This window comes from Simochromis diagramma, unplaced genomic scaffold, assembly GCF_900408965.1.
Source record: "Simochromis diagramma unplaced genomic scaffold, fSimDia1.1 OVJJ01000430.1, whole genome shotgun sequence".
In the NCBI taxonomy this organism is placed as follows: Eukaryota; Metazoa; Chordata; class Actinopteri; order Cichliformes; family Cichlidae; genus Simochromis; species Simochromis diagramma.
Window position 1 is genome coordinate 1,498,169 of NW_024387258.1, and position 27,316 is coordinate 1,525,484.

Below are 27,316 nucleotides of genomic sequence, written 5' to 3' on the forward strand. Positions count from 1 at the left end.
GTGCCATAGATTTTTGTATTTTATCTTATTGTATTTTATTTATTTATTTATATGTATTTTTCAGTTAATGGACTCAGGGAAAATTGCAGATAAGAGCCATGAGAAAGAATACAACTGATTTGATTTTTTTTTTTTCCAATTTTCTCCTTTTACTATTGGAAAGCAGTAACTGGTAGGATCACAGAGCAGCACAATATCGCACTTTCAGTTTACAATGCGTGCAACTTCATTTATGCATTCATCTTGATATTAAGGAGCATATTTTCTTTATGAATGACATTTACTTTTTTGCTGTTTGCCTGTTGAAAATGTTTTCTTTGGAAATAACTGACAGAGCCATCAGAAAATATTGGATTATTAATTTAATCGTTAAATAATATACAGTACACTGTGTTAGGTCTTGGTTCAACAGGTTATGTGCAATCATTTTAATGTTTTAATAAACATTGAACCAGTCCGGCCCTCAGCTTGTAGCAAATTTGTTTTTTGGCCCTCTGATGTATGTGACTGTGACATCCCTGATATAGATGATGAGATATTCAAAGTCTTTGAATTTTAATTTGTAGATGCAGTTTTTATGTACTGGTGAACGTTAACCCATCTTTACTTCTGACACTGGCAACTGGTCAGTTACCACTTACTTGTCCACCTTATTGTTGCACCCCATCTCAATCTTTTTGGAAACTGTTGTTCTCGTGCTCCAGTTTAGCCCAGTGGGATGAGCAGCTGAACGTAGGCCCGGTTCTCCCCCCTCTCTCTCTCCCTGCTTTCCTGTCTCTCTCCAATAAAGGCCAAACTTGTTGAACTAATCAAATTCAAAATGAGCTAATATTAGTTCCTGGGACTTGCGAACGATTGGTTTCTTTCCAGTTTAATTGGGGTTGTAATATTAGCACAGCTGTCATACAGGGTCCATGGAAAATGGAAGCGTAATGTTGGCTGGAGTCAGCTTGTATGGAGCTGGCTACATTTTTGACTTGTTTTACACTAAAATATGTTGTATGTCAACTGGCACCATTAAAAGTATACAGTGTTAGCACTTTTGTAATGCATCCCAATACAGCTAGTAAAGATACTGAAGCCTTTTGTTGTGATTACTAAGTGAATTTATGGAAGTTTATTCAGAGACAACAGCATGTTGCGCTAAATCGGTCTTAAATCCTTCCAGGTAAATCCTATACCACTTCCTCTGCCCACATACACTCAAATCCACCCATAACTCCCTTGCACCTCACACTTGGAAGCCCTGTGTACAACAACTAAATTACTACACAGATAAATAAATAAACAAACACCTTACCTCATACGACCAGACACACTGAACACCTGCAAATCTCCTGACACACCGGCCCACCTCCACATCTTCATGGGTAGTGTACATCTCCTGTAAACACTCTCTGATATGGGGTACCATCCTCTTAAGAACTTCACGGCTCATGATGACGCCTGGCCCACCCATACAGAAGTTCTCCCCAGGCTCCAGAGCCAGTTTCCCAAGCTCATCCCGGGCCCCCATTCCCGTTTGACCCAGAAAGATGGCCTCACTACTATTGAGGCTGCGCAGGAAGCTCTCGAGCTTCTCACTCTTGATGTAGACATCATCATCAGCCCTCATAAACCATTCATACTTATCCAGGTAATAGTCATGCATGTACTTAAGCATCATGAAGGACTTCTTTTGGGGAGGGTATGAGTCATCTACATTCTTCAGAGCCACTATCGGGATCGGTATGGAGGTGTCAGATCCTTCACTGGAGAAGAACTCCACACGACCTGGAATTGTCTGTGCCCATGTCCTGTAATGAACACAGACAAAAGGAGAGGACTGGTGTTATGATGATATGTCTAAGACAACCAAAAACAAGTGTGTATTCTGCAGAGGACACCACTAGGTACATTCATCTGGGTATGGCTGAAACAGGTGGCACAGTCATAAATGTTCAGCATTTAGAAACCAGCGGCTATTTCAGAGGTAGAAAGCTCATATTTTAGTGATATTCCTAATTTGCATCATAACCTTCCAATAATATTCCTGCTAAACATCAAATATTGTGACAATAACAGTTTTAGTCATTTTGCCTCTGTATAGCACCACATCGGAGTTTAAATCAAAGAAGTTATGGTTGAAGCGCACACTTCCAGCTTGAATTCAAGAGGTTTAACAACATGTAACTGTTTATCAATTACAGGCATGTTTTGGAGCAGGTCCTGCTTCTTTGGGGGTATTCCTGTCCTCTGATTGTCTTCGGTAACAATTAAAAACAAAACAAAGTAAAAAAACCATCTGCGTGTGTGCCAGAGAGAGAGGACGTGAACGCCTGGGTTTGTCATATAACGGACTTAAAGTGAAGGTGAGACTGCAGTAATCCCACCCCATGAGAGCCAGAGGCAGACAAGGAAATGCCCAGGAAGCCCTGGACCTCCACCGCACCCAAGAGAACTGAAGATCCGAGGATAACAACCACGCGTCCACCGACGCCCACCAACCAATTGTTTTTTTAAAGGTGGCAGACATTTCTCCAAACTGTTGTGATCTAGAAATACATTTCTATATTGAGTAGTGCACAAACTGATTTTCTGAGCAGTGCATAGGGCAGTGAGGACTGTAGTCACCTAAGATGCACAGCTTGGCGGAGGTTGGGATACAGCAGCTAAACCATGTGGATCAGTCTTCACATATCCTCTGGACAGGTATACACGATCCCATATCATACATTTAGTTCTCGTAGGATTTGCCTGTGCAGTAGGTTACAGCATAGCCATATTTTGAGTCTGTAAGACCCATTTTGAACATCCTTTGTCCTATAGATCTGAGAGAGTATATAGCCCTGCAGATTGGAAGAGCCAGAGAGTAAACCACTGACCTTCAGACTGGTAGACAAACTGTTCTACCTCCCAAAGTGACCACATACTACAGAATATTATACAAGTGTTCTATGTATGAAAAACGAAAATCTTAATTCTGAAAACAAAAGCGTTAACTGTTACAAAAGCAAACAAACAAGGTAGAAAAACAGATCGCATAACTGCAGCCGACATCAATACAAAATAAAATAAAAAACAATACTGTGCAATTTATTTTGTATAGATTCAAATTGTGTTGGATTATTGGGAAACAACTTTCTAATGTGAACAAAGGACAAAATAAACAAAACTGACAAATTCAGCGATTCTGTTATTTACCTACCACAAAAAAAAAAAAATCAATACATTTACACACACGAGAGATCCAGTAGTGTCTCAATAAAGCGAACTGTGAGGTTCATCTCCGGATCAGATTTGCAGCTTCAGAATCAGAATTCTTTATTAATCCCTGAGAAAATGATGTGGGTTACAGTTGCCCCAAGAGTGTAACAGTAACAGACTAAACTATTTAAATAACAGAATGTTACAGATTTGACAAATGTTCAGTTCAAACTGCACCAATATATACAAATCGCTCAAATATAAATATCAAGAATATTGACAACGAATATTACAGCGGTGGAATATTAACATTCGACTCTAACCTGTAAACTTTGTCGTGTGCAGAAAGGCTGCAACTACTGCAGTGTTTACAGTGTGTTAGATGGAGGAGTTGTACGGGGAGATGGCCACGGGCAGGAATGACTTCCTGTGTGGTTCAGTGGTGCTTTTTGGTCATCTCAGTCTCTCACTGAACGGGCTCCTGTGAGTAGCCACAAATCCGATATGGTAACAACGTTTGACTGTTTCTTTAACCTCTTTACAGCAGGGCACAGGCCGTCTGACAGAAAGGTTCATGGCTAAAGAGTTGGCAACCTGAATTCAATTACTTTAAAAACATGCTTAAAATCCAACATTTTCAACTGTGCTTACTGGTATAATGTCCTTTAGAATAAAACGGGCGGCTGCATTGGTGATATCACTGTGCCACTTTATTTTATCTCACAAGGCATGGACTGTGAAAAAGTATCTGTGCAAATAAAATTCTGTATTGTCTGAGGATTGCATTGTGCACGTATATTGTCAACTGCGCACTGTGCAAGGGTGGCACTACTTAAGATGTTAACATTTTATGGTGCTACCTGCCTTTTTGGGAACACACTTGACACAGTTTGCAGAACTCTGCTTCTTTGTCCAAACGGCCAAAAACTCTCCACGTAACTAAAGTCCTCTTCAACAAGTTCCTTGTCTCTTTAGCCTTAATATTCGACTTTGCTCTGTGACTACAGCAGGCACTACTACATGGGAGGTTGGTGGTTCGATTCCTGGCTGCTCTAGTCTACATGCCAAATATCTTTAGGCAAGACACTAACCACAAATTGCATATTTGCTAACCACAAGTATGGTGTTGCATATCAAGCCAGTGTACCAGATTGGTGATACAGCCATTTCTAAAGTTTCGATTAGGTTTATTTGGGTTTTTTAGTCTAATGACGTCCTCCTTGTGGGTGGCTGTAGCTGAGGAGGTACTAACTGTATTCACTAGAGGGTTGGTGGTTCAATCCCTGCCTTATCCAAGGCACATGTTAAAATGTCCTTGGACAAGATACCAAACCCCAAAACATCTCCTGATGCATCCATCAGAGCGTGAGAGAAATCATTTAAGGCATTTAAGTGCTGTATGAATAAGTGTATGTGGCTTCTAGTTAAAAAGAGACCGATTCAAGTGGCTTCTTCAGTCTCAGCGATTGCAGGTTTCCCTTTTAAACAGTACAGTTACGTAATGACTAAAACTTGCAGCATTGTTTGCCAGTAGTGCAAATGCTCGTCACTGAAAGAGTGGCCACTGGTACACTCACTGGTGGTGAGTACAGAGTACAGCACTTACGATCTCACTTAGATTATCTTTGAGTTAGTGATATCACGGACACTCAGATACTGGTGAATGATTGCTGAGAGTGCTGGAATCAATCTCGCTCTGACACGAGGACCTGGAGATTTAATACATCATTAATGAAAGAACAAGATTTCCTTAAATAATTCAAAAACAAGTGGCTGACGTATTTAGATAATAATGACCTACCAGCAATATCGCCATGTGTTCTATGGGAAGCAAGAAAAGCAGTAATGTGTGGCAAAACATTATCTTACTGCTCATATAAGCAAGAACCCCACCCCCGCTTGTATTAGAAATAGAACAAACAATTCAATCATTAGAATATACCTATGCTCACCACAAGAGCACATATTTAACAACCTGAGAAAACTAGAATAAAATGAAATATTTAACGAGAGAACAACATTTCTGATGCAAAGGCTGCGTTTGGAGGACTTTAAACATAGTAATAAATCTGGAAAAGTCCTTGCTAAAGAGCCTGTTAAAGCTATAAAAGGAAGAAAACTATTTATTCTATAAAGGATTCCACTGGGAACATTACTCATGATCGACAACAAATAAATGAATCTTTTAAAGACTTTATACAGATGAATCCCTCCAACGCTGACATTGCAAACTTTCTTAACAATACAAATCCACCAAAATGAAATGACGAACAGATTGTGGTTCTGGATTCACCTCTTTCTACATCCAAATTCCATGAAGCCCTACGGCGTCTCCTAAACAATAGAGCCCCAGGACCAGATGGAGTAAAGTAACAGTCCTGCCTCTGAATTGTAATTTTCGAAATGCCACAACTACTCCACTACAGTCAGGTAACACTAGAGATCTAGGTATAAATTGGCTGGACCTAGAATAATAGTTTTGTGAAAAAGCCTTTCATCAGCTCCACGTAGGTCACAATGTATAAGGCCATTCATGTGGCGTTGCTGGCTGTAATGCGGCAGCACCGCTGTGGACGTGGGCACCCGACCTGGGGCTTCCTTCCTTATACTGCTGGGATAGGTGTGCAGAAGCTGTATGGATCGGACGGACTTGTCACTGTTCGGGTGTCATAGGTCACAGCGATACGAGCAGGTACAAAAATGTGATGATGTCTGACTGCATGCCACTGATTGGCTGGTCGGTGGCATCACTCGATGAGTCACAAGAGATCAAAACCAAAACAAAAATCAAAACCACCACTTCCCGTGTCACAGACCGGGCAGCGGGTATATTCTTGCCTCGATGGCCACCTTTGTTGTACCTTTCATGTCGCATATTAATTACGCCACCAATGCTAAGCTGCATTACCGTTACAGCGACCACGCACATTAGCTGGTACTTGATTGTAATGGAAAACCACTCAGTTGATCAGAGTAGGTCCTAATGGAAAAGGGGCTTAACACGCTCTCTCCCTCTCTCACACTACAAGAACATTGCTGATTTATACATCTCTGCATTTTGGAATTTGTGTTCCAGATGCTGTAGGTTTGTTTTTTCTTACCAGAGTACTCTATCCTTTTATTCCATCTCCCCCTATCCCCCACCTTTCTTTTTTCCTCCCTGTCCTGCCCTTGTGATGATGACGTCTGCCTTAGACATCATCATGACAAGACAAGAAAGCTCCTTACTACGTATGGATGGTTTCATCTCACGTCCAGCACCCTATAACTGTAGATAGAAGATAGAAAGCTGAGGACAAGTGAGTGCCAAAAGCACTATGCAGGATAAAACAACATAGATCCATTAGTACTTCAGGAAAATGGCCATAACTGTTCATGTGCCGCTGCACGCCACGTTTCACCGGTCAATAGAAAAAGTAGCTCATCCTATGGCTGGACCAAAGTTGGATTGAAAGGTGCACAGGAACAAGCCCTAAGCACAAGAGCGATAGAGTCTGGGGTCTACCACACCAGGCAAGACCCCAGGTGCAGCCTGTGCAAAGATGCACCTTAGACACTTCAGCACAGACAGGGCATACTGGAACACCATTACCAAATGGCTGGCATAGTATAAAGGAACATCTATGCCGAGTATGGTCTAGAAGTCCCAAGGTCAAAATGGGATACACACCCTAGGTTGGTTGAGAATGACCAAGCTAAAATCCTGTGAGACTTCCAGGTATAGACGGACAAGCTGGTGGTAGGTGACCAATATGACATAGTAGTTGTGGAGAAGCAGAGGAAGATGCCCATTGTGACGATATAGCTATACCAGCAGCTTGAGAAATACCAAAGGCTGTGAGACAAGTTAGAGAAGATGTGGACATCTCAACTCTGGAAACAGTAAGGAACAGCCAATCAGAGGAAAGTTAGTGTAAAAGCATAGACAAAAGCTAAATTGTTTGGAAAGTTAGTAGGTTGAGTAGCTGTATCGAGGCCTAGCAGTGTATATAGAAAAGAAAAGAAATACCAAGAGCTTCAGTCCAAGATGGTAAAATATTAGTTCGTAAGGAATTTACAAGATGTAGAGAAAGTATTACTTTGTTTTTTTACTGTCACAAACTGTTTATGGTATTATTTATTAAATAAGTTAGGAAACCATGTAAGTGCCTCTTTCTACAAACATGCACACATACAGGGTGTCTATGTATCTACACATTATGCCTCAATATCACCACAACCAGTCGAGTTCTGTGGGAATTACTGGCCAGTAAAGGACAATAAAGATTATTTCAAACTGTAAATCTAAACTTTTTAATGACACTGAAACTGATGGAATATGGTTCCTCTCCAAAAATAAACATAAAAGCAAAAGTAATCTTTAATGTAGAGTAACCTGAAAGGTAACACTGCTACACTTCTTTTAAATACTTACAAGATGTCAGACATTATCTTACACTGTATTGAGCTGCTTTTTGTTCACTGCAGTCACAGTTCCATCTTTTTTCTTCACCATTTAAAAAAAACAAAACAAAAAAACAACATGTACCCATGTGCTCTCATCACTTCCAGATGAACTACAGTTTTTGGCACACATGCTGTCTACAGTACTGTGGTACTAAAGAAAGAAGAGTACTTTCCTCTTTTCTTTCTGCCTGGGTCATGGCCAGAACTTTCTGTTGAAACATTTTTTATTTTTACTTCTCTACTTGCTCATAAAAGATTATCTGGCTGTTGGGTTTTACTCAGTTTTCTCTTTCTTCTAAATTGTAGGGTCTATACCTTTTGATATGAAATGACTTGAGGTTGTTGTGAATTGGGACTTTGTCAATTGAATTGAACTGAACTGGACTTACAACTTTAAAAAGGAATCACCGTCCTAAGCACAGCAGTAAATTAACCAAAATATGGCTTGAAAAGCGAAAAAGCACAAACTGGGTTTATGATATTACCTTGTACATGTCCAGACTTGAATCCAATTGAAATTTTTGGAGGAGATGTGAAGAAATGTGAAGTGGGCACTACATGCAAGTAAAGCTCTCAAAAAAACTGGTCACACTTTTCAGCAAGCCTATAACAGAGACTGATTTTTGATATTTTTGTTAGAAATAGATTTTTAAAAGTTAAAGGTTTTTCCTGTCTGTTTGCCATCAGGTATGTCTGCTTAAAAAAGGGTCAACTGTTTGCTAATATGTTAAAAAAAAAAAAACGAAAAGAAGAAATTGTGATTAACTTCGTCGTGATCCAGTTTGATTATCTACAGCTGACGATCTCGTCCACCTCCTCAGCCACGACCATGCCAAAGTTAAAGCAGTTTTACTCTCCATACGAGCTGGTAGCGGACAGAACATTGCTATACATGTCACATAATGTGGCATATTTTTGTGCTAACATATAAATATCATTATGTTTCACGTTTTAATACGTATAGCCGGTTAACTGAAGAGGCTACTGTACAAGAGGCCCGTGCGTTTCCAAGTTTAGTTCTTTTATATTAAATTGATAGGTTCGGGCATTGTTCTGTAAGTGGCGTCACATACCTGTGTGCTGCCACGGCACGGTTGTTCAGGTACTTCTGGGCAGTCATGACGCCAACAAATAGGAAATTGTTCGATCTGGAAGCAGATTTCTCAGTCGGCGGTGAACCGTTAACTTCAGGCCACAAGACTCCCCCGTATTCTTTCCCGAGACCCCCGTTGAGCCCACACCCGGCAGAGTTGGCTTTTCTTTTCTGTCCAGCTTTCTTCAACTCACTCGCCTTGGGTAAAATCAGCCTGGAAGCCAGTGTGAACCCAACAACCAGTCCCAACAGAACACTAAACCAGGCTCTTCGACTTCGACCTGCCATTCCCCCAAACTTCATTAGCTCTGTCGGTAAAAGCGATAAGCAAGACTCGATCGTCTCGATACAAACACTGAAGACTGGGTCGATAGAGCTCGTTTTCCGCCAGAAAACCGGGCTCACGCGCAATCTCTCATGGTAGAAAAGCCCTTTTCTTCCAGATGCCTACGTAGCATCGCAACAGTCTTACTGAAGCCGTCACTTCAACAATTCTCTGTCGTTGGTCCTTCGGGCGATCAAGCCGTCCCCCGCTGTCGATCATGGACGAATATAACAGCGATCGAAAAGCGCAGTAGCTTTTTATCACTTAGCGTTCAGTAGTGGTCCGACTCTCACCATTATCTAGACATGGCAAGAATGTCTGTCGAGAAGAATGATCGCGAAGGGTTTAACAGTGGTTTGACCCAACGGCAGCTCCGTAGAAATCTTCTAATCGCCTCCACCCCCGTGGGCCCGACGGTGCTGCCTTTAAGCTGCGTGTGAAACCACACTCACACATCTAAATTCATCTGCTGTGTAAATGTAGCCAAAGCGTAGCTTCTTTCTGCCATAGTTAATAACACTTTACATTAAAGCAGTAGTAGTTATATAGTTAGTGACTATAAGTGTCACTAATGCACGAGCTATTGCGTGAAACTGTTCTAACAAAAGTCACATTGCTTGATTGTGTACACACATGCTGATAATGCTGAGTGTGACGTGTAAAAGCCTATTAACATAAAATCGTTTTTCCAAGACAAAAGTTTGTATCAGTATGTCATTTTATTACGCCGTCATTTATTAAGATCTGTGGCCGATAAAAGAACGAGTCACAATAAAGTTGTGAAAGTCTAACGTCCTTAAATGCAGCATGCTTGTTCTCTGAACTCTAGCGCCCCCAAGTGCTTGTGGTGGCGTTCGTCACCACGTCGAAAACTGTGCCTTGTCTTCATTGTGGAAGATTTTACAGCATGTTTCTTTTTAGGCCACGTCAATAAGTGACAATAAAAAGCGCTTCTGACGTGTATGAAATTGACGGTCTCTGTGAACTGCAACGTTCTGCTGGGAAAACCTCATGAAAGTCGTCATGAAAGACTCCCGGCACTCTTGTTTTTGACACACACCACCCTCTTAAGAAACAATGGTTTCCCTATTTATCAAAAATGCCAAACTGAACATTCTGAAAGTAAATGACAAAAATCATTTGTTATTAACAGTTTAAAAAAAAATTAAGAAGATTTATTTTCAAGATTTTTCTTGTTTGTGTTTTCAATTGAGATAATAAAAAATACTGAGCACAAAATATCACCATGTTTACTTTTAATTCTGCAAAAGTACACCTCCCATATACATGTCATTTCAATTCAATTTTATTTCTATAGTGCAAGTCGCACTTTATATTATAAGGTAAAGACCCTGCAATAATAGAGAGAAAATAACAAAAATCAGACGCCCCCCAATGATCACATGTTTGCCAAAAGTGGTAAGGAAAAGCCTTGTCGTCTGGGTTTTTCTTCCTGTTAAAAGGATGCAGTCGTAACAACCACCAAGCGCTACAACAAAACTGGCTCACATGAGGGCCGCCCCTGAACAGGAAGACCAAGAGTCACCTCTGCTGCTGAGGATAAATTGAATCAGGTCTTTATTGTCAAATAGCTGCCAAGAAACTACTACTAAGGAAAAGCAACAAGCAGAAGATATTTCATCTATTTTAAAGAAAATACATCAAGAAACAGATTATATTAGATTTATATTTCAAATATGACAAGTGCTGATTTTATAGCAACAAAATTATTATCTTTAAAGTTTAAGCATTTAATAAGGCAGAAAGCCTTGCACCGAGTGGATAGTCAAACAAATTGAATCATCATACATACATTATTGTATATTTATTACTTTTCAAAAAAAAATCTTATTACTTTATTGTTATAGCACTGGAGATAAATAACAAGGAAATGATTCCGGATCAGCACCATGATCGAAACCTGTTGCTGTAGTATGTAAAGTATTCTGGAGAAGGTATAATATGTCACTGTACATGCATGTGGGTGTGCGTGTTTTATGTGTATAGATATTTTAAAATGATCACTCATGATATAACACTGTCCAGACCGGCCCTGTAAGGAGAGGAGGAGGAAACAGTGAATACATGAGCTACAGTGGATCTCTCGCCAGCTGGATCACAAAGAACACAGGTAACAATAACACACGTACCAGTTGTTGCATTGCAGGAGTGTTCAAGTAGAAAAACAACAATAAACACAACTACAATGTTTTGGTTCTATAACACTTTTCTATCATTACTTTATTATGGATTAATGGTGCAGAGTTGTTAAGTGTGGATAATAAAATAACAGATTAATGCAATAACAAATTGTGCTTTGTTCTCAGATGGACAGCAAACGGACAGTGGTAGATGAGATGAGGAGAGTGAAGGAGGAAGAGAGGCAAAGAGTGAGTCACAGGCAGAGCCGAGTTTATTTGTCATCTGTGGTCATGAAGTCATTTGAGCGCCTGGTTCTCTCCTATCTCAAGACCCTCACGGCCCCCCTCCTGGACCCCCTGCAGTTTGCATACAGAGCCAACAGGTCTGTAGATGACGCCATCAACATGGCCCTACACTTCATCCTGCAGCATCTGGACTCCCCAGGAACCTACGCCAGGATCCTGTTTGTGGACTTCAGCTCTGCCTTCAACACCATCCTTCCAGACCATCTCCGAGGCAAGCTTTCCCAGATGAATGTGCCTGATCCCATCTGCCGGTGGATCACTGACTTCCTGACGGACAGGAAGCAGCATGTGAGGCTGGGAAAGAATGTCTCGGACTCTCGGACCATCAGCACCGGCTCCCCTCAGGGCTGTGTTCTTTCTCCTCTGCTCTTCTCCCTGTATACTAACTGCTGCACCTCCACCCACCAGTCTGTCAAGCTAATCAAGTTTGCAGATGACACCACCGTTATTGGACTCATCTCGGACGGGGATGAGTCTGCCTACAGGAGGGAGGTTGAACGTCTGGTGTCCTGGTGCAGCCACAACAACCTGGTGCTGAATGCCCAGAAGACAGTGGAGATTATTGTGGACTTCAGGAAGCACACAGCTCCACTCCCCCCCATCATCCTGACTGACACCCCCATCACCTCTGTGGACTCATTCCGCTTCCTGGGTACCACCATCACCCAGGACCTGAAGTGGGAGCCCACCATCACCTCCGTCATCAAGAAAGCCCAGCAGAGGATGTACTTCCTGAGGCAGCTGAAGAAATTCAACCTGCCAACACGGACGATGATGCAATTCTACACTGCTATCATCGAGTCCATCCTCACCTCCTCCATCACCGTGTGGTACGCTGGAGCCACTATCAGGGACAAACAGAGACTGCAGCGTGTTGTGCGCTCTGCTGAGAAGGTGATTGGCTGCAGACTCCCATCTCTGCAGGACCTGTACACCTCCAGGACACTGGGGCGTGCAGCTCGGATCTCAGCTGACCCTTCTCACCCTGGACACAGTCTGTTTGACCTGCTCCCCTCAGGCAGGAGGCTCCGGTCCATTCGCACCAGAACCTCTCGCCATAAGAACAGTTTCTTCCCCTCTGCTGTTGGACACATGAACAATAACCGTATGACTGTTCCCACCACTAACACATGACCCTACGCTGTGTTCACTGCATCATTCCATGTTTGGCACTGATCACCACCTGCACTCATGTATATATCTATCTGCTTAGCACTTTTAATTCTTACTCTTACTTTTATTTTTTCATGTCTATTTAAGCGTAATTTATGACAGTATGTTTGCACTGAAGCACCGCAGCAATTTCCTAATGTTGTAAACCCGCTCAACATTTGGCAATAAAACCCTTTCTGATTCTGATTCTGATTTCCCACTTTTTATAAAAAAATCTGTTGCCTCATGGATCCAAGCGCTGTCACAGATCTTTGCATTTTATTATTATCCCATAACACTTGTTTAATCAGCTACCAGCTCTCCTTTGGAGATTGTAACGTCTACAGTCTCAGCCCTCCAGCACTATCAGCAACAACCCATCAACAGCAACACTGAACCCCATGAGGTAAAACAGGGACTTCTTTTGCTTTGCATTGTCCCCTCCTGATGACGATCATATTCTTTGGTGTTGTTCTGAGCTCGTTGGTAACCTTAATAATTTAGAAACTGCACTTTGTGTTTATTTGTGTTATCTTTTTCCAATATTTAAATTTGTTTGATGATCTGTGTCTCTAACTTTTATTATGAAAGGTATGAAGAGGAAGTGACCTGTTTTGCGCGACACGGTCGCGTGCTCGAATGATTCATCTGGCTTCCGCCAACACGTCATCGTAAATAACCATCTACATTTTGTGTAGCAAGTTTTAAAGAAGATCTTTGGAAAAGAAAGCAGTTACGAGCTAACAGAAGCCTGTACGCGACGCTGTCTGTGACGGTCAGCTCGTCTGAGTGTGGAATGGATGATGTAACGATCGAAGACGATGATTCCGCTTTCCATGTGAAGAAGCCACCCTTAAAAAACCAAGACTTGAGTTCCCTAAGCCTGACTGGTAAGCGTGTACGTTTAATTAACCAACTTAAATGATAAAGAATATAGGAATACAGTTACTAACGTTCGTAAGACGTATCTGTCGCTCCACGGTAGCTCATGTTAAGGTGGGATGAAGGCGACATGTTGAGCTGTAGATAAACCCGCAAACATTTAGTATTTTATTCTTTTAAGATTGTATTTATTGAAAAAATGTTGTTTCCATCGTTTCGTTGTTAAAATGTCACAGCTACTTAGATTATTGTTTATTTCTGTTGTAATTGAATTGCTGTAGTTGAGGAGTTCGTGGCGCATTATGGCTGGTACCTGGTGTTTGGAGCTGTGATGTTCTACCTGCTCATTCTGCACTTGAACAAGAGGAGATCAAGCCAGCGCAGCCCAACGCCACAAGCCTCACAAGGTCAGCACAACTCACTCTATATTCGTGCAGCAACTACAGTATTACAAAGATAAGCATTATATCAGCACAAAGTGCACCTTCCAGTATCCAATGTTATGCTGCAGCAGGACAGTGAGAGCTTGTTCGACGTTTTCAGCAACAAGTCAGGCTTGTTCCTCGTGGGTGTAGGACGCTCTGTGGCAATTAACAGCTGAGTGTGACGTAGCACCTCTACGTTTGAGTCTTCAGCCAGATAAAGTGATGAAAGGAACAAGTTGTTACCTCCAGCTGGATAATTTACTGGTTGATCTACATTCTTGTCCTCATGTATGGTCACAAACTCTGGGTCGTCATCAAAAGAACGAGATCTCGGATCCAAGCGGTGGAAACTTGTTTTCTTCCCACAAGGGAGGTGTGGTGCTGACCACCTTTAACTGGTTCGTGCTCTGAGTTTAACGTCACATTGTGTGGCGCTTCAGCGATTTTTGTAACCCGGTGCGCCACATCCATTGAGCGCGAATTTTTTCCGAGTTTTTTGTGATTGTCCTGAATCTCACTGTTTAAATAACCTTACCAGTGAAATTATAGGCAGATCCTTTGTTAGTGGGCAAACTTACAAAATGAATTAGGCTTCAAATATTTTTTCCCTGACTGTAATGGTTTTACTGCCATTTTAATTAAATTCCACTACAGAAACTTGGGGATATACAAATGTATACATTTAGAGATGTAGAAAGACTTTTTAAACCACGAGGCTTTGTGGAAAACTCTTTTCAAAAAGCACTCCTTAAAGACATTGCTTCCTATTTTGACTTCTTCTCTTCCTATAAGAGCGTGTATGTGGCGGTAATGCCTATCGTTCAGTAGAACCCTGCAGTGACTTCCTGTGCTGATGACATGATGTGGACTGGTTCTTATATAGTGCTTTTCTACTCTGAGCACTCAAAGTGCTTTATGCAGCCTGCCTGAGAGCAACTTGACGTTGGATCTTGCTCAAGGATATTTGACATGCAGAGTGGAACAGACGAACCTGAACATCATAGCTGATTAAACTGTGGATTCTATTCTGTACCAGAAAATCCTGCAGAAAAACTTCCAGCAATTAGTTTGTACCCTGAAGCTTGAGCACTCTTGGGTTATTGGCAATGACCTGAAACACGCTCACAAGACCACCTCTAAATGATTAATTTAGGAAACAAATGTGTTTTTGAAGTGGCCTGATCAAAGTCAGATTAAAATGTTTCAACATGACCTTAAACAGACTATTCATCCCCGAACTCTTCAGTGTAGCTAATTTAAAAGAAAAAAGAAAAAAATCCCCCCCAGGCGATGTCAAATATGCATTGCTGTTACTGAAAACGATCCACTGGGGTTCTTGCTGGCAAGAGTTGCACAACCATTAATTAGGTTAGGGGGCAATTACATTGTCACACTGGATCAGGTGTGTTAGAATGTCTTGTCCTTAATCAATGAAATCATTTACAGCAGTAATGGATCACAGGCCCATTCAAAGTTCTCCAGTCTGTTCTCTTTTTGATGTTTCGAATCCCGTTTTGTTGTGGGTATCGGTCACTGTTGTTATCCAGGCTTTCTTAGAGAAGAATAGAATAGAAAAGAAAAGAATAGAATAGAATAGAATGCACTTGTTGTCACTATACAGATGAGATCCAGAGCATCTCCAACTCAGTGCAAACATGTGGGAGAAGAAAGGGGGTTGAGGTGCACATTTTTTTTGCACACAGGTGGCTGTAGGGAAGGCGTTGATGCTGTGTTCTCCATGTAATTAAAGGGGATCTGGTGTTATATGCATTTTGTAAGTCTTTGAAAACAAATTTGGGACACATGACGTTTAAAAACCTTTTCCACATATTTCTGAATTTTTCTATTCTCAGTTCTCTTTCCATGTTTGTTTGTCTCTGTCCTTGTAATGTACTATATGTACTATAGCTAGAACGTCACGCAATATTATTTGACTTGGAAGTCCTTAGACACAAGTCTGATTTTTCGGGTACTACATCTGTCTTTACGAAGTGTCTGATCTGTAGGTATATAGAAAAATCTGCCCTTGGTAACCTGTATTTCTCTTGAAGTTATGTTATTAGATATGTTATTGCATCGTCCTGATTTAACTTTCGATTTCTATTTGTTACATAAAGATCCAACACTGGTGGAAAGGAGAGAAGAGGCTATGGCAGCAGCCAGGATGAAGATGCAAGAAGAGCTTGATGCCAAAGCGTCCATCTTTAGAGAGAAACAGAAATTGGTAGAGTTTGTAAAAAAAAATAAATCAAAGAAGGATGATTTTCTGTCAATATCAGATGTCAACACACTGTTTTTATTTAATTTGTGGACAGCAAGAAGAGGAGAAGAGGAGGCAGAAAATAGAGATGTGGGAGAGTATGCAGCAGGGAAAGAGTTATAAAGGAGCTCCAAAACTCTCTCAGGTAATTTTTCATCTGAAACATTTGTATTTGTGCTGCTCTGTCCTCAAGTCTTTTCTTTAAAGTACGGCTGTTATGATACTCTTTCATTTAACAAGTTATTTAGACAATTTCAGTAAAGCTTGTGAAGTTAAAGTATATTTACTCTTGTAGCTGTTGACGTGGCCTCACATTGAAATAAAGAAGCGATCTGATTTCCCGCAGTTTCCACACAGCCATACATCACAATGTAATTAGTTTGTTGAAGGGGTATAGCCAGGTGTCATCTCTGGCTTCTACTTCTTGTTCCAGATCGATTCCCTAGTATTTCACCTCGTAATGTAAGCTACACTTACAGTTTCCTCGAACTCAGGATTTTAGAAGGTTTTTCCTGTTTAGCTACATGCACAACTGCAGGTGTATGTGTAACTTGTACATATCGTTCTAGTGTAAATGTAAATGTGTCTGTTATTGTGTAAATACTAGGGGTGCAACGATACTTGTATTGGTATTGAACCGTTCGATACAGTGCTTTCGGTTCGGTACGCATATGTATCGAACAATACAACATTTTTAATTTATTTTATCAACTTTCCTTCTGACGATGCTGTCTGTGTTGAGCGCTCAGTGGATCTGCGCTCGACTACTCCGCCTAGGCTGCACTGTCGAGCGCAGATCCACTGAGCGCAGCGCAAGCTAGCGGGACTGTCACTACCCGATCCGTACCGGAAACCCGATCCGTACCCCGCGTGCGCAAATCTTACGTCACTTCCTCTCTTTGCCAACATTGCGACATTCAATATATTTGAGTGATACGGTTAGTGCCCAGTTAGCTCCTAGCATTTCTCAACAGCTCTGCCTCCTTTTTGACTACCGGGACATTTAAGCAATGGATAATCCGTATACAAACAAATTCATGCTTTCCTCCTCAACAGAGAGCGTCCCCCGATTGAACAACAGCGCCGTAAAATAAGAAGAATGGCGCCTAATTACAGAGTTAATAATACAGACTTTGTAATGTGTCACGTGAAGATTCATCAGCCAGATGAAGTGTTTACTGACAACTGACAGTGATAGCGGACATCATCATCACTATTCCAACAATCCTCTCCACACAGACAAGCATAAACACACTCGACTATCACTAAATCAAATTTAACACATGTTTGTAATGATGCTAATTCAGTTTACAATAGGGTTAGACCGCTCGGTCAGCAGGTGGCAGTATCCTCTTACACTGGGGAGTAAACTGCCATTAAACGAACAGAAGAAGAAGAAAACGTCTGCACATGCGCAGTACGGATCGGGTAGACCCGATTTGTACGGTCCGACAAATTGGGGAGTCCTGATCTGTCACTATCTTTTTATTTTTCGTTTTTGTCTACATTATATTGAAATGTTTCATTATTGAAAACATTTTGAGAGATACTTATTATTCTTAACATCTCAACAGATAGTCTGACCCGTAACTATCGTTACGGTATGGATCGGGTAGTGACAGGGACAGAAGTTAAGCTCCTTGCAACATGGCAACTGCCTCAACGCTAGCCGAAATTGAACCTCCCCGACCCTCATTCAGATCTGGCGTTTGGAACTATTTTGGTCTTCATGTGAAAACCTGATATGTTTAATATGCTGCTGAGAATATAGCCCAGAAGAAGCGTATAGTAGAGCTTTTATTTTGGAAAGAGCCATTTCTCTGTAATAAACTCTTTTCCAAAGATGAGTGATTTCTTGATCAGATAGATTTATTTTTTTAAATAATTTTGTTGTTTCAGCAACATTAAATTTAAAAACTGTACTTTTGAGTTAAAATATATATTTATAATTTTAATAAATGACAAATTAAAAAGGCATGAACATTTTTTTGTATCGAAAAAATATCGAACCGTGACACCAAAGTATCGAACCGAGCCGTGAATTTTGTGTATCGGTGCACCCCTAGTTAATACTTACGCTATGGTGTTCCTCACACACATGGAGAGATGCCAAACTGCCTTTTATTGTTCTTGTAACAGTGACAATAAAGATTTTATTCTAATATGTGTCACTGCAGACTACTGAGGAGACCAGCTCATCCCAGACGATGCTGAAACCAAAGAAGGACAAGAGGCCTTTTCGCAATGCAGGTACGTAGTAGATGAGGTAGGGTTTGTTTATATGACTGACATATGTGCTGAGGAGGCAACACAATTACAACCCCCCCATATGCAAATGAAGCACGGCAGCTGAACAACAGGCACTAAAATAAGAAAAACAAAAATCCCTCATTTGAACTAGAGATGGACCGATCTGATATTACATATCTGTATCGGTCTGATACTGACCTAAATTACTGGATCGGATATTGGAGAGAAATGAAAATGTAACCCGATCCATTAAATATCACAAAAGCACCTCAGAAAACTTGCGACACGGCGTAACTCAGCTCATAACCGTAGCACGTCGGAGCAGTGTGCATCACGTGATAGAGCGGCTGTGGCGTGCAAGACCTGTTGGCGGTCTGGTTCAGCATTTATAGCCTCACTACCAACCCGGCATTTCATCTCTGAGAAAGTGATCCCAGAGAGAAGTAAAGCAAGTGTGTAAGTTCATCCCTGAATCTTTGTAAAGCATTCCCACGTTAAGCTTAACAAACGATATATGGAGCGACTGCCTCTCTCTCTCTCTCTCTCTCTCTCTCTCTCTCTCTCTCTCTCTCTCTCTCTCTCTCTCTCTCTCTCTCTCTCTCTCTCTCTCTCTCTCTCTCTCTCTCTCTCTCTCTCTCTCCTGCTGCTACTTCAATCATGAAACTGATCAATGATCAGCTGATCGGCTTTTCTCTTGTTTGTTTTTGGCCCACTTTGCACCAGAAAGAGGAAACCAGCGGCTGAACAACAGCAGCACGTTTAAGCTTGATCAGCTGCTGTTAGAATGTATTTAATATTACTTTCTACACCAGGATCTTTTTCTACAGCTGACGGCTGTAACTGTGCAGGGGCGGATCTAGCAAAGTTTAGCCAGGGGGGCCGATAGGGCATGAACAGGGAAAAGGGGGCACAAAGACATACTTTTCTTTCTTATTCTCATTTAAAATGTCCAGCTTTTAATAAATAATTATCTGAATCTTACACCCAAAGTTTTAATCTTGTGTAAAATGAATAGAAGTCCATTACTGTATATAGTAACTGTTAAGTCTAATACACCCTAGTAAGCTATAGTACTTTTGGGAAGATATAATCAGTGCAGTCTGCAACTCTGTTGAAGAAAGATGTTGAATCTATTTAATTATTGTAGAAAAATAATAGATTTCTGTGCATTTTTTTTTTTACACATGCATTAAAGTAAAGTTGATTACGTTAATTAAGCATCATGAGGAAGAGGGTGGTTCCCTTTTTTTTTTTTTTTTTTTTTTGCTGGGAGTCTGCAACCCTATTAGTTAGGTTGTTTAATATTCCTGCTAACTACTCTTTAAAACACCAGAATAGTGAGGATGGAGCAGATTTAAGTTTATTAGCTTGATGAGTGTTGCTGTGTTGCTAACTATGAAACATTTTGGGTGCAGTGTATTTTTTGAATACAGGTATAGCAGAATAGCTTTAGTGTTTGTTTGTTTTTCTAAAACTTGACTATGAACTTATACACAATGCAGCAAGATATTAAAAAACACTATATCGGATTCATATCGGTATCGGCAGATATCCAAATTTAGGATATCGGTATCGGACATAAAAAAGTGGTATTGTGCCATCTCTAATTTGAACGTCGGGAAGTTCGCGAGAATACAAAGAAAAGGATTGGTTTTATAACAGTGTTCTGTAAATACTTCCTGTCAATGATTCATGGAATATGGTCTACATGTGGAGTCGGTGGCCTTCTATGGGGGTTGGAGAGCTGTTCGAACGATCACCTGATGTGTGACAAAAGAATCTGCTGTGATGGTAATGACAGTCTGCGCTCTCTTAACGGTCTCTTACTGCAGCTATTTATCAGAGGGGTGCAGAAGGGTTAAAAAAAATTCAAGTGGTTTACAGCAGGCACTTCACTGAATTTAAATCCATGTATGTAATCCATACATTATTAGTAAAACTACTGTTAAGATGTACCAAATTTCCCCTTGTTTTTTAGGATTATTCTATTCTACTACGTGATACATTTAACAAGTTGTGTTATTAAAGTGTTTATTTATTCATCGTCAGGATTCAGACGATTCTTTCCCATAAATGTTTGCTTGGTTATTCCCTACATTCAGGTTAAGGGGGTGTGATCATAATGAAGCTTTGATTGCACAATAAGATAAGATAACTCTTTATTATCATTGCACATTCATACTTAGTACAGTAGTATAACGAAATGGGACAATTGTCCCACGTCAACACAACTGAGCACAACAAAACAGAGCACAGTAAACTTTAGATTGGATAAAAAGTGCAAATAGGTATGGCCTAATATATTAAAGAATGAATGTTTATTGCACATTATTTCCTACCAGAAAAGCCCAGGGAGGTAGCTAATCAGGTCAGCTGTTAGCATTGGTTAGGGCTATTGCCTTGTTGTAAAGACTGTCCTTGAGTCTGTTTGTCTGTGACCTCAGCAGCCTGAATCCAGACAGCAGCAACTTAAACACCCGGTGTCCTGGGTGTGTGCAGTCCTGTAGGATGTTGCAAGCGCAGCAAGCGCTGCATAGGTCCTTTAGGGAGGGCAGAGGCTGTCCAGTGATTTTTTTTTTTTTTTGGGCCATATTAATGACCATCTCAAGTGCCTTTTTGTGTGCCATGGTGCAGCTGGAGATACAGTACAGTCTGTCAGCACACTTTCAATGGCACAACAGTAGAAGACAATGAGCAGCTCCCTCTTCAGGTCCATTTTTGGAGGATTCTCAGAAATTGGAGACGCTGTTGGGCCTTCTTTAAAACCTCTCAGGTATTTGAGCTCAATTGGAGGTCGGTGTCTATGTGCACACCCAGGAACTTGAAACTGGACACCCTTTCCAAACACTTCCTGTTGATGCTGATGGGCTGTAGCACTGACTTCGTCCTTCTGAAGTCCAATACCAGGTTGTTGTCTGCGCACCAATCCAATAGCATCTGAGCCTCAGCTCTGTACGCTGTTTCGTCTCCCCCAGAGATGAGCCCCACAACGGTGGTGTCATCTGTGAACTTAATGACTGCATTGTCTTGGTTGGGTACTGACAGAGTCGTGTGTGTACGGAGTGTTCAGGAGGGGACTTAGTAAACAGCCTTGTGGAGAGCCGGTGTAAAGGCTGATGAAAGCTGAGGTCCCACTCCAACTCTCTGTACACAGGCCAAGAGACGTTTCTGATAAAAGGAAGTCCAATATGCAGCAGTTTTACTGTCCGTCTGTATCAGTTAACGTAGAACTAAAGTCAACAAAGAGCAGCTTGTTCTTTATATGCAGATGATGTTGTTTTGTTCTTGTCAAACCCTGAGCGATCTGTTCCTGTACTCTTAGATGTGGTGAGGTCGTTTGGGGAAATCTCAGGTTATACAATTAATTGGCAGAAGAGTGAGTTTGTGGCTTTAACTTGGATGTTGATCTTTTGAAAGTTTTGCCTTTTAAAATCACAGACAGATTGAAATACTTGGTGTTATTTAGCCTAAGGATCCTAAATTGATCTTTAAGTTGAATTATCTTGAACAAGTTGAAAAATTGAAAAAGGACATTGAGAAATGGAGGGCTCTCCCTATTCCCATGGTAGGTCGCATTAATGTAATCAAAATGGTTTCCCTTCCTAAATTTCTATATTTATTTTTAAACTCACCTATCTTTTTGAATAAGCAACTTTTTAAAGTGATCGACTCAGTAGTATTACCATGTGTTTGGGGCTTTAAAACTCACAGGATATCAAAAGTTCATCTATGTAAGTCTAAACTTCAGGGTGGATTTGCTCTGCCACTGTTTCAGTTTTATTATTGGGCTGCAAATGCCAGAACTCCTGCTCACTGGCAGGAAGGGTACAAAATGACACACTGAGGGAAAATGTTTAGACGCCTTATTTGAGGTCTGGACACAGAAAGGTGTTATTACTCTCAAAGACTTCTATATTGACAGGCAGTTTGCATCATTTACTCAGTTGCAGAACAAGTTCTCTCTCCCTGCGTCACATTTTTTTTCATTATTTACAGATAAGAAACTATGTTTGTCAGAGTATCCTAAATTTTCCATCTCTTCTGGGAGAGGGGTCAATTTTTGCTCTCCTTCTGAGCTCCTCGGATTCTAAAAAGTTGGTTTCTGGTTTTGTGAAAGCTTTTTCTGGGTATTTAAATTTTAAATCTGACTTTTTGAAGATGGCATGGGAGGAGGAGCTTGGTTTGCAAATTGGAGATGAGGTGTGGGAGAGGAGTCTGTGTAGGATCCATTCTTGCTCTACAGGGAGTGCAGAATTATTAGGCAAGTTGTATTTTTGAGGAATAATTTTATTATTGAACAACAACCATGTTCTCAATGAACCCAAAAAACACATTAATATCAAAGCTGAATGTTTTTGGAAGTAGTTTTTAGTTTGTTTTTAGTTTTAGCTATTTTAGGGGGATATCTGTGTGTGCAGGTGACTATTACTGTGCATAATTATTAGGCAACTTAACAAAAAACAAATATATACCCATTTCAATTATTTATTTTTACCAGTGACACCAATATAACATCTCCACATTCACAAATATACATTTCTGACATTCAAAAACAAAACAAAAACAAATCAGCGACCAATATAGCCACCTTTCTTTGCAAGGACACTCAAAAGCCTGCCATCCATGGATTCTGTCAGTGTTTTGATCTGTTCACCATCAACATTGCGTGCAGCAGCAACCACAGCCTCCCAGACACTGTTCAGAGAGGTGTACTGTTTTCCCTCCTTGTAAATCTCACATTTGATGATGGACCACAGGTTCTCAATGGGGTTCAGATCAGGTGAACAAGGAGGCCATGTCATTAGTTTTTCTTCTTTTATACCCTTTCTTGCCAGCCACGCTGTGGAGTACTTGGACGCGTGTGATGGAGCATTGTCCTGCATGAAAATCATGTTTTTCTTGAAGGATGCAGACTTCTTCCTGTACCACTGCTTGAAGAAGGTGTCTTCCAGAAACTGGCAGTAGGACTGGGAGTTGAGCTTGACTCCATCCTCAACCCGAAAAGGCCCCACAAGCTCATCTTTGATGACACCAGCCCAAACCAGTACTCCACCTCCACCTTGCTGGCGTCTGAGTCGGACTGGAGCTCTCTGCCCTTTACCAATCCAGCCACGGGCCCATCCATCTGGCCCATCAAGACTCACTCTCATTTCATCAGTCCATAAAACCTTAGAAAAACCAGTCTTGAGATATTTCTTGGCCCAGTCTTGACGTTTCAGCTTGTGTGTCTTGTTCAGTGGTGGTCGTCTTTCAGCCTTTCTTACCTTGGCCATGTCTCTGAGTATTGCACACCTTGTGCTTTTGGGCACTCCAGTGATGTTGCAGCTCTGAAATATGGCCAAACTGGTGGCAAGTGGCATCTTGGCAGCTGCACGCTTGACTTTTCTCAGTTCATGGGCAGTTATTTGGCGCCTTGGTTTTTCCACACGCTTCTTGCGACCCTGTTGACTGTTTTGAATGAAACGCTTGATTGTTGGATGATCACGCTTCAGAAGCTTTGCAATTTTGAGACTGCTGCATCCCTCTGCAAGATATCTCACTATTTTTGACTTTCCTGAGCCTGTCAAGTCCTTCTTTTGACCCGTTTTGCCAAAGGAAAGGACGTTGCCTAATAATTATGCACACTGGACATAGGGTGTTGATGTCATTAGACCACACCCCTTCTCATTACAGAGATGCACATCACCTAATATGCTTAATTGGTAGTAGGCTTTCGAGCCTATACAGCTTGGAGTAGGACAACATGCATGAAGAGGATGATGTGGACAAAATACTCATTTGCCTAATAATTCTGCACTCCCTGTATAAATGCAGGCATCGGTTGATTCAATTCAAAGTGCTTCACAGACGTCATTATTCAAAAACTAAACTGCACAGGATTTTTCCTTCTATTGTAAACTTGGAGAAGGCTCTCTCACTCGTTTATTTTGGACTTGTCCCAAATTGCATAACTATTGTTTGGACATTTTTAAATGTTTTTCTGGTATCTATAATTGCACATTAGAGCCGGACCCAATAACTGCATTGTTTGGATCTTCCTCTTCCCTTTTACACCTCAGCTCTGCTGCACAAACTACAGTTTTGTTCGGAATGGTAATTGCTAAGAAAATTATCTTGACTCTCTGGAAGTCGGATATTGTACCTCAATTCAAAATGTGGCTGACAGAACTGACTGCTCTACTGCATATGGAGAGAATTAGGTACACATTAGCAGACAAACTTAGTAATTTCTTTGATGTGTGGCAGCCATTTTTAGATCATGTATTAAAACAAAGTCCTGTTTGATCGATCGCCAATAATTCAGCCTACCACCTTAGCGTTTTATTTCTGTTTATTGCCAGTGTTGAAGTAATATTTTTGTCGTTGCAGTGTAATCTTTTGCCTTATTTGTGTGTCTTTGCCCTTGCTGCTGTGTTGTCTGTTGTTTTTTTTGTCTTTTTTTTGTCTTTTTTTTTTCCTTATATCAAAAAATCTCAATAAACATGCTTAAAAAAACAAAAAGAAAGAGCAGCCTGGTGTAACACCCTTTGTTGTTCTAGCTGGGAGATTGTGGTGTGGATCGTTGTAACAGTGGCGCCTTCAGTTGATCTGTTTGCTGTATGCGATCTGGAGTGGGTAGAGTGTTGGGTGGCAGCCAGGACATCACGTGGCGTCGGACCAGTTTCTCAAAACACTTCAATCCCAAGAAATGATTGTGTAGAAAATACTATTCCTGACCTGATAGACTCAACCTTGTTTACAAAGAAAGGAATTGATTACATACGTCAGCAAAGGCTTTCAGGGTGGTCGACTGTGGTACATTTAGAAAAGAACTGATAGTCTTAAGAATATATGCGTATATGCGACGCCACAGGGGGATCTTGTGGGTGCTGCAAGATAAGTCTAATATGGCATAATGTGTTACCAGTGGTGTTCTTGGTGACTTTGGTCCCAACTGCTTTTAGATCATTAACAAGCTCCTCTTGTGCAGTTCAGGGCTGATCCACCTCCTTTTTCATGATCGTCCTCACACCATGAGCAAGGGTGCATGTAGCTCCAGACCTTGGGTTATTGATGTTTCTTCTGTTTCTGAATAATCACAGTTGTCACCAAGCTTCTTGTCGATGGACTTATATAAAAACATTCCACTGTTTAGTGATGTACTCAATAAATACAGGACTGTTTGTTAAATATGGAGTCATCCTCCGCTGGTGTGAATAAGGGTCAAAATCAGGCAGGTAAATAGTTATGCTTACTAATGAATGATCAGACCTCCTTAGCCCTCATTCACTTCTGACTTTTCAGGAGATTTGTTGGATACAGATTTTGCAGCTCTTGTGGGAGGCGTCTTTTTCGAGGTTGTACAGAAAGTAGGAATCATTAAACATGAACATGTACCAGTGGGAGCTGAGGAAAGACGTCCGCTCAGTCTGACCGTATCATGCAACGTTGTGGAAACTTTTTCAATGATGACAATATACATATTGAGTTTGAGCGGGGGAACCTGCAGTCAGCTGAGACTGAAGAAGGCAGTTGGATGATGACGAAACGTTTCTCCCAGTGATAACGTTATATCCAGAGGAACCGAATATAACTTGGAATTTCTTTAACTGCATCAAGTCTGTGAAGGTTCTCAGTCATCCAGGTCATCGTAGTTAACTGCATCGAGACATTTCTCATTGATATTCTCTCTATATCATTAAGAAATTAAATGAATGGAATTACCATCAAAAATTAGAGACTCTTTCTTTTTTCTTTTTTTTTTTCTTTTTTTTTTCTTTGGAGGTGAGCAAACTTGAAAAGAAGTTTGAAAGTGAACAAATGATCAAATAATTTTTCCCCACTGGAATATTGGCTTTAAGAACAGATCAGCTGAAACACTGATTTGAAGTTTATTACAAAGAAAAACTCAAAAAAAAAACCCTCAACTCTCTGCGTTTTAGAACAAAAAGCTTAATTTTGTTTTAATGTGTTAAATGTTTCTTTTGTCTGCTTCCTTTCTTCTTTGCATGTTTTACAGATTACAATCCCCTCACTGGACAGGGAGGAGGTTCTTGTTCCTGGAGACCTGGCAGGAGAGGACCCTCATCTGGTGGATGAGGTTAAAAAAGGTTGGAGGCGCTGGACTGCTGGACCTTTGACCTCTGACATCCTGATGTACACACTGGCTGTGGAAATTAAGCTGATAATGTCACCTATCCCATGCTTTATTAGAGTTGAGAATACTTCATAGTTGTTGATCAGTTGGCATAATTAATGACATGTACCTGCACCATGTTTTATTTCTCTTCGGTGTTCACTTTCAACCCATTGTATGCTTTTAGTAGATAACTGAACTGAAAATTATTTGCTTGTCATGAAGCCATTCCTATAAACGGTTAAAACCAGTAGGGTTGGCTGATGATTTTCACACAACCAGTGTATGTGTGTGTGTGCGTGTGTGTGTGGGGGGTCTCCTTATATATTTTATTTTGTTTATACCTAAGTGTGCCACTATAGCTGAATAGTTTATATTACTCCAGGACTCTAGCTGGTGGATAAAACAGAATGAAATTGAACTTTCGGATTATATAGTTGAAAAAATTGATATATAAAAATGGAAGGAGGTTCTGTACATTGTTGTGCTCATTTGCATTATACAATAAAGAATACAGTCTGCAGGATTTTAAATGTGTTGTCTTATTAACAGTTACTGTGTTATTTACATTGTGTGTAATGTGGAAACCAGTACATTGTGCTTCTCAGACATTCCACAGCATATCTTTGAAGAACTGAATGTTGGTGTTACTGAAGCAGCAGTAACACCACAGTGTTCTTAAAGACAAATGGCTGTGTGGAGTCTAAACACTGTAGTGTGAAAAGTAAAACAGC

The 27,316-nt window shown here is 40.8% G+C and overlaps 2 protein-coding genes across 3 annotated transcripts in view; one reads left to right on the forward strand and one right to left on the reverse strand.

The window, feature by feature from the left end:
* Positions 1–9,425, reverse strand: part of chsy1 (chondroitin sulfate synthase 1) — a 32,049-nt gene extending 22,624 nt beyond the window's left edge. Inside the window, exons 1-2 of one of the 2 annotated variants that reach the window (XM_040002200.1) lie at positions 8,706–9,425; positions 1,301–1,796 (exon numbers count right to left, since the gene is read on the reverse strand). In XM_040002200.1, coding sequence (XP_039858134.1) covers positions 1,301–1,796; positions 8,706–9,028 — 819 coding nt within the window. In that variant the 5' untranslated portion in view covers positions 9,029–9,425. Of the gene's footprint in view, positions 1–1,300; positions 1,797–8,117; positions 8,660–8,705 lie in introns of those variants that run through there. The other variant, XM_040002201.1, reaches the window with a different exon arrangement.
* Positions 9,426–13,270: 3,845 nt separating this feature from the next.
* Positions 13,271–27,115, forward strand: selenos (selenoprotein S). The gene is made up of 6 exons (XM_040002208.1): positions 13,271–13,539; positions 13,813–13,938; positions 16,074–16,180; positions 16,272–16,361; positions 18,394–18,466; positions 26,466–27,115. Exons 1-6 carry the CDS (start codon positions 13,446–13,448, stop codon positions 26,543–26,545), a joined length of 570 nt encoding a protein of 189 aa, XP_039858142.1. The 5' UTR covers positions 13,271–13,445; the 3' UTR covers positions 26,546–27,115.
* The last annotated feature ends 201 nt before the right edge of the window (positions 27,116–27,316 follow it).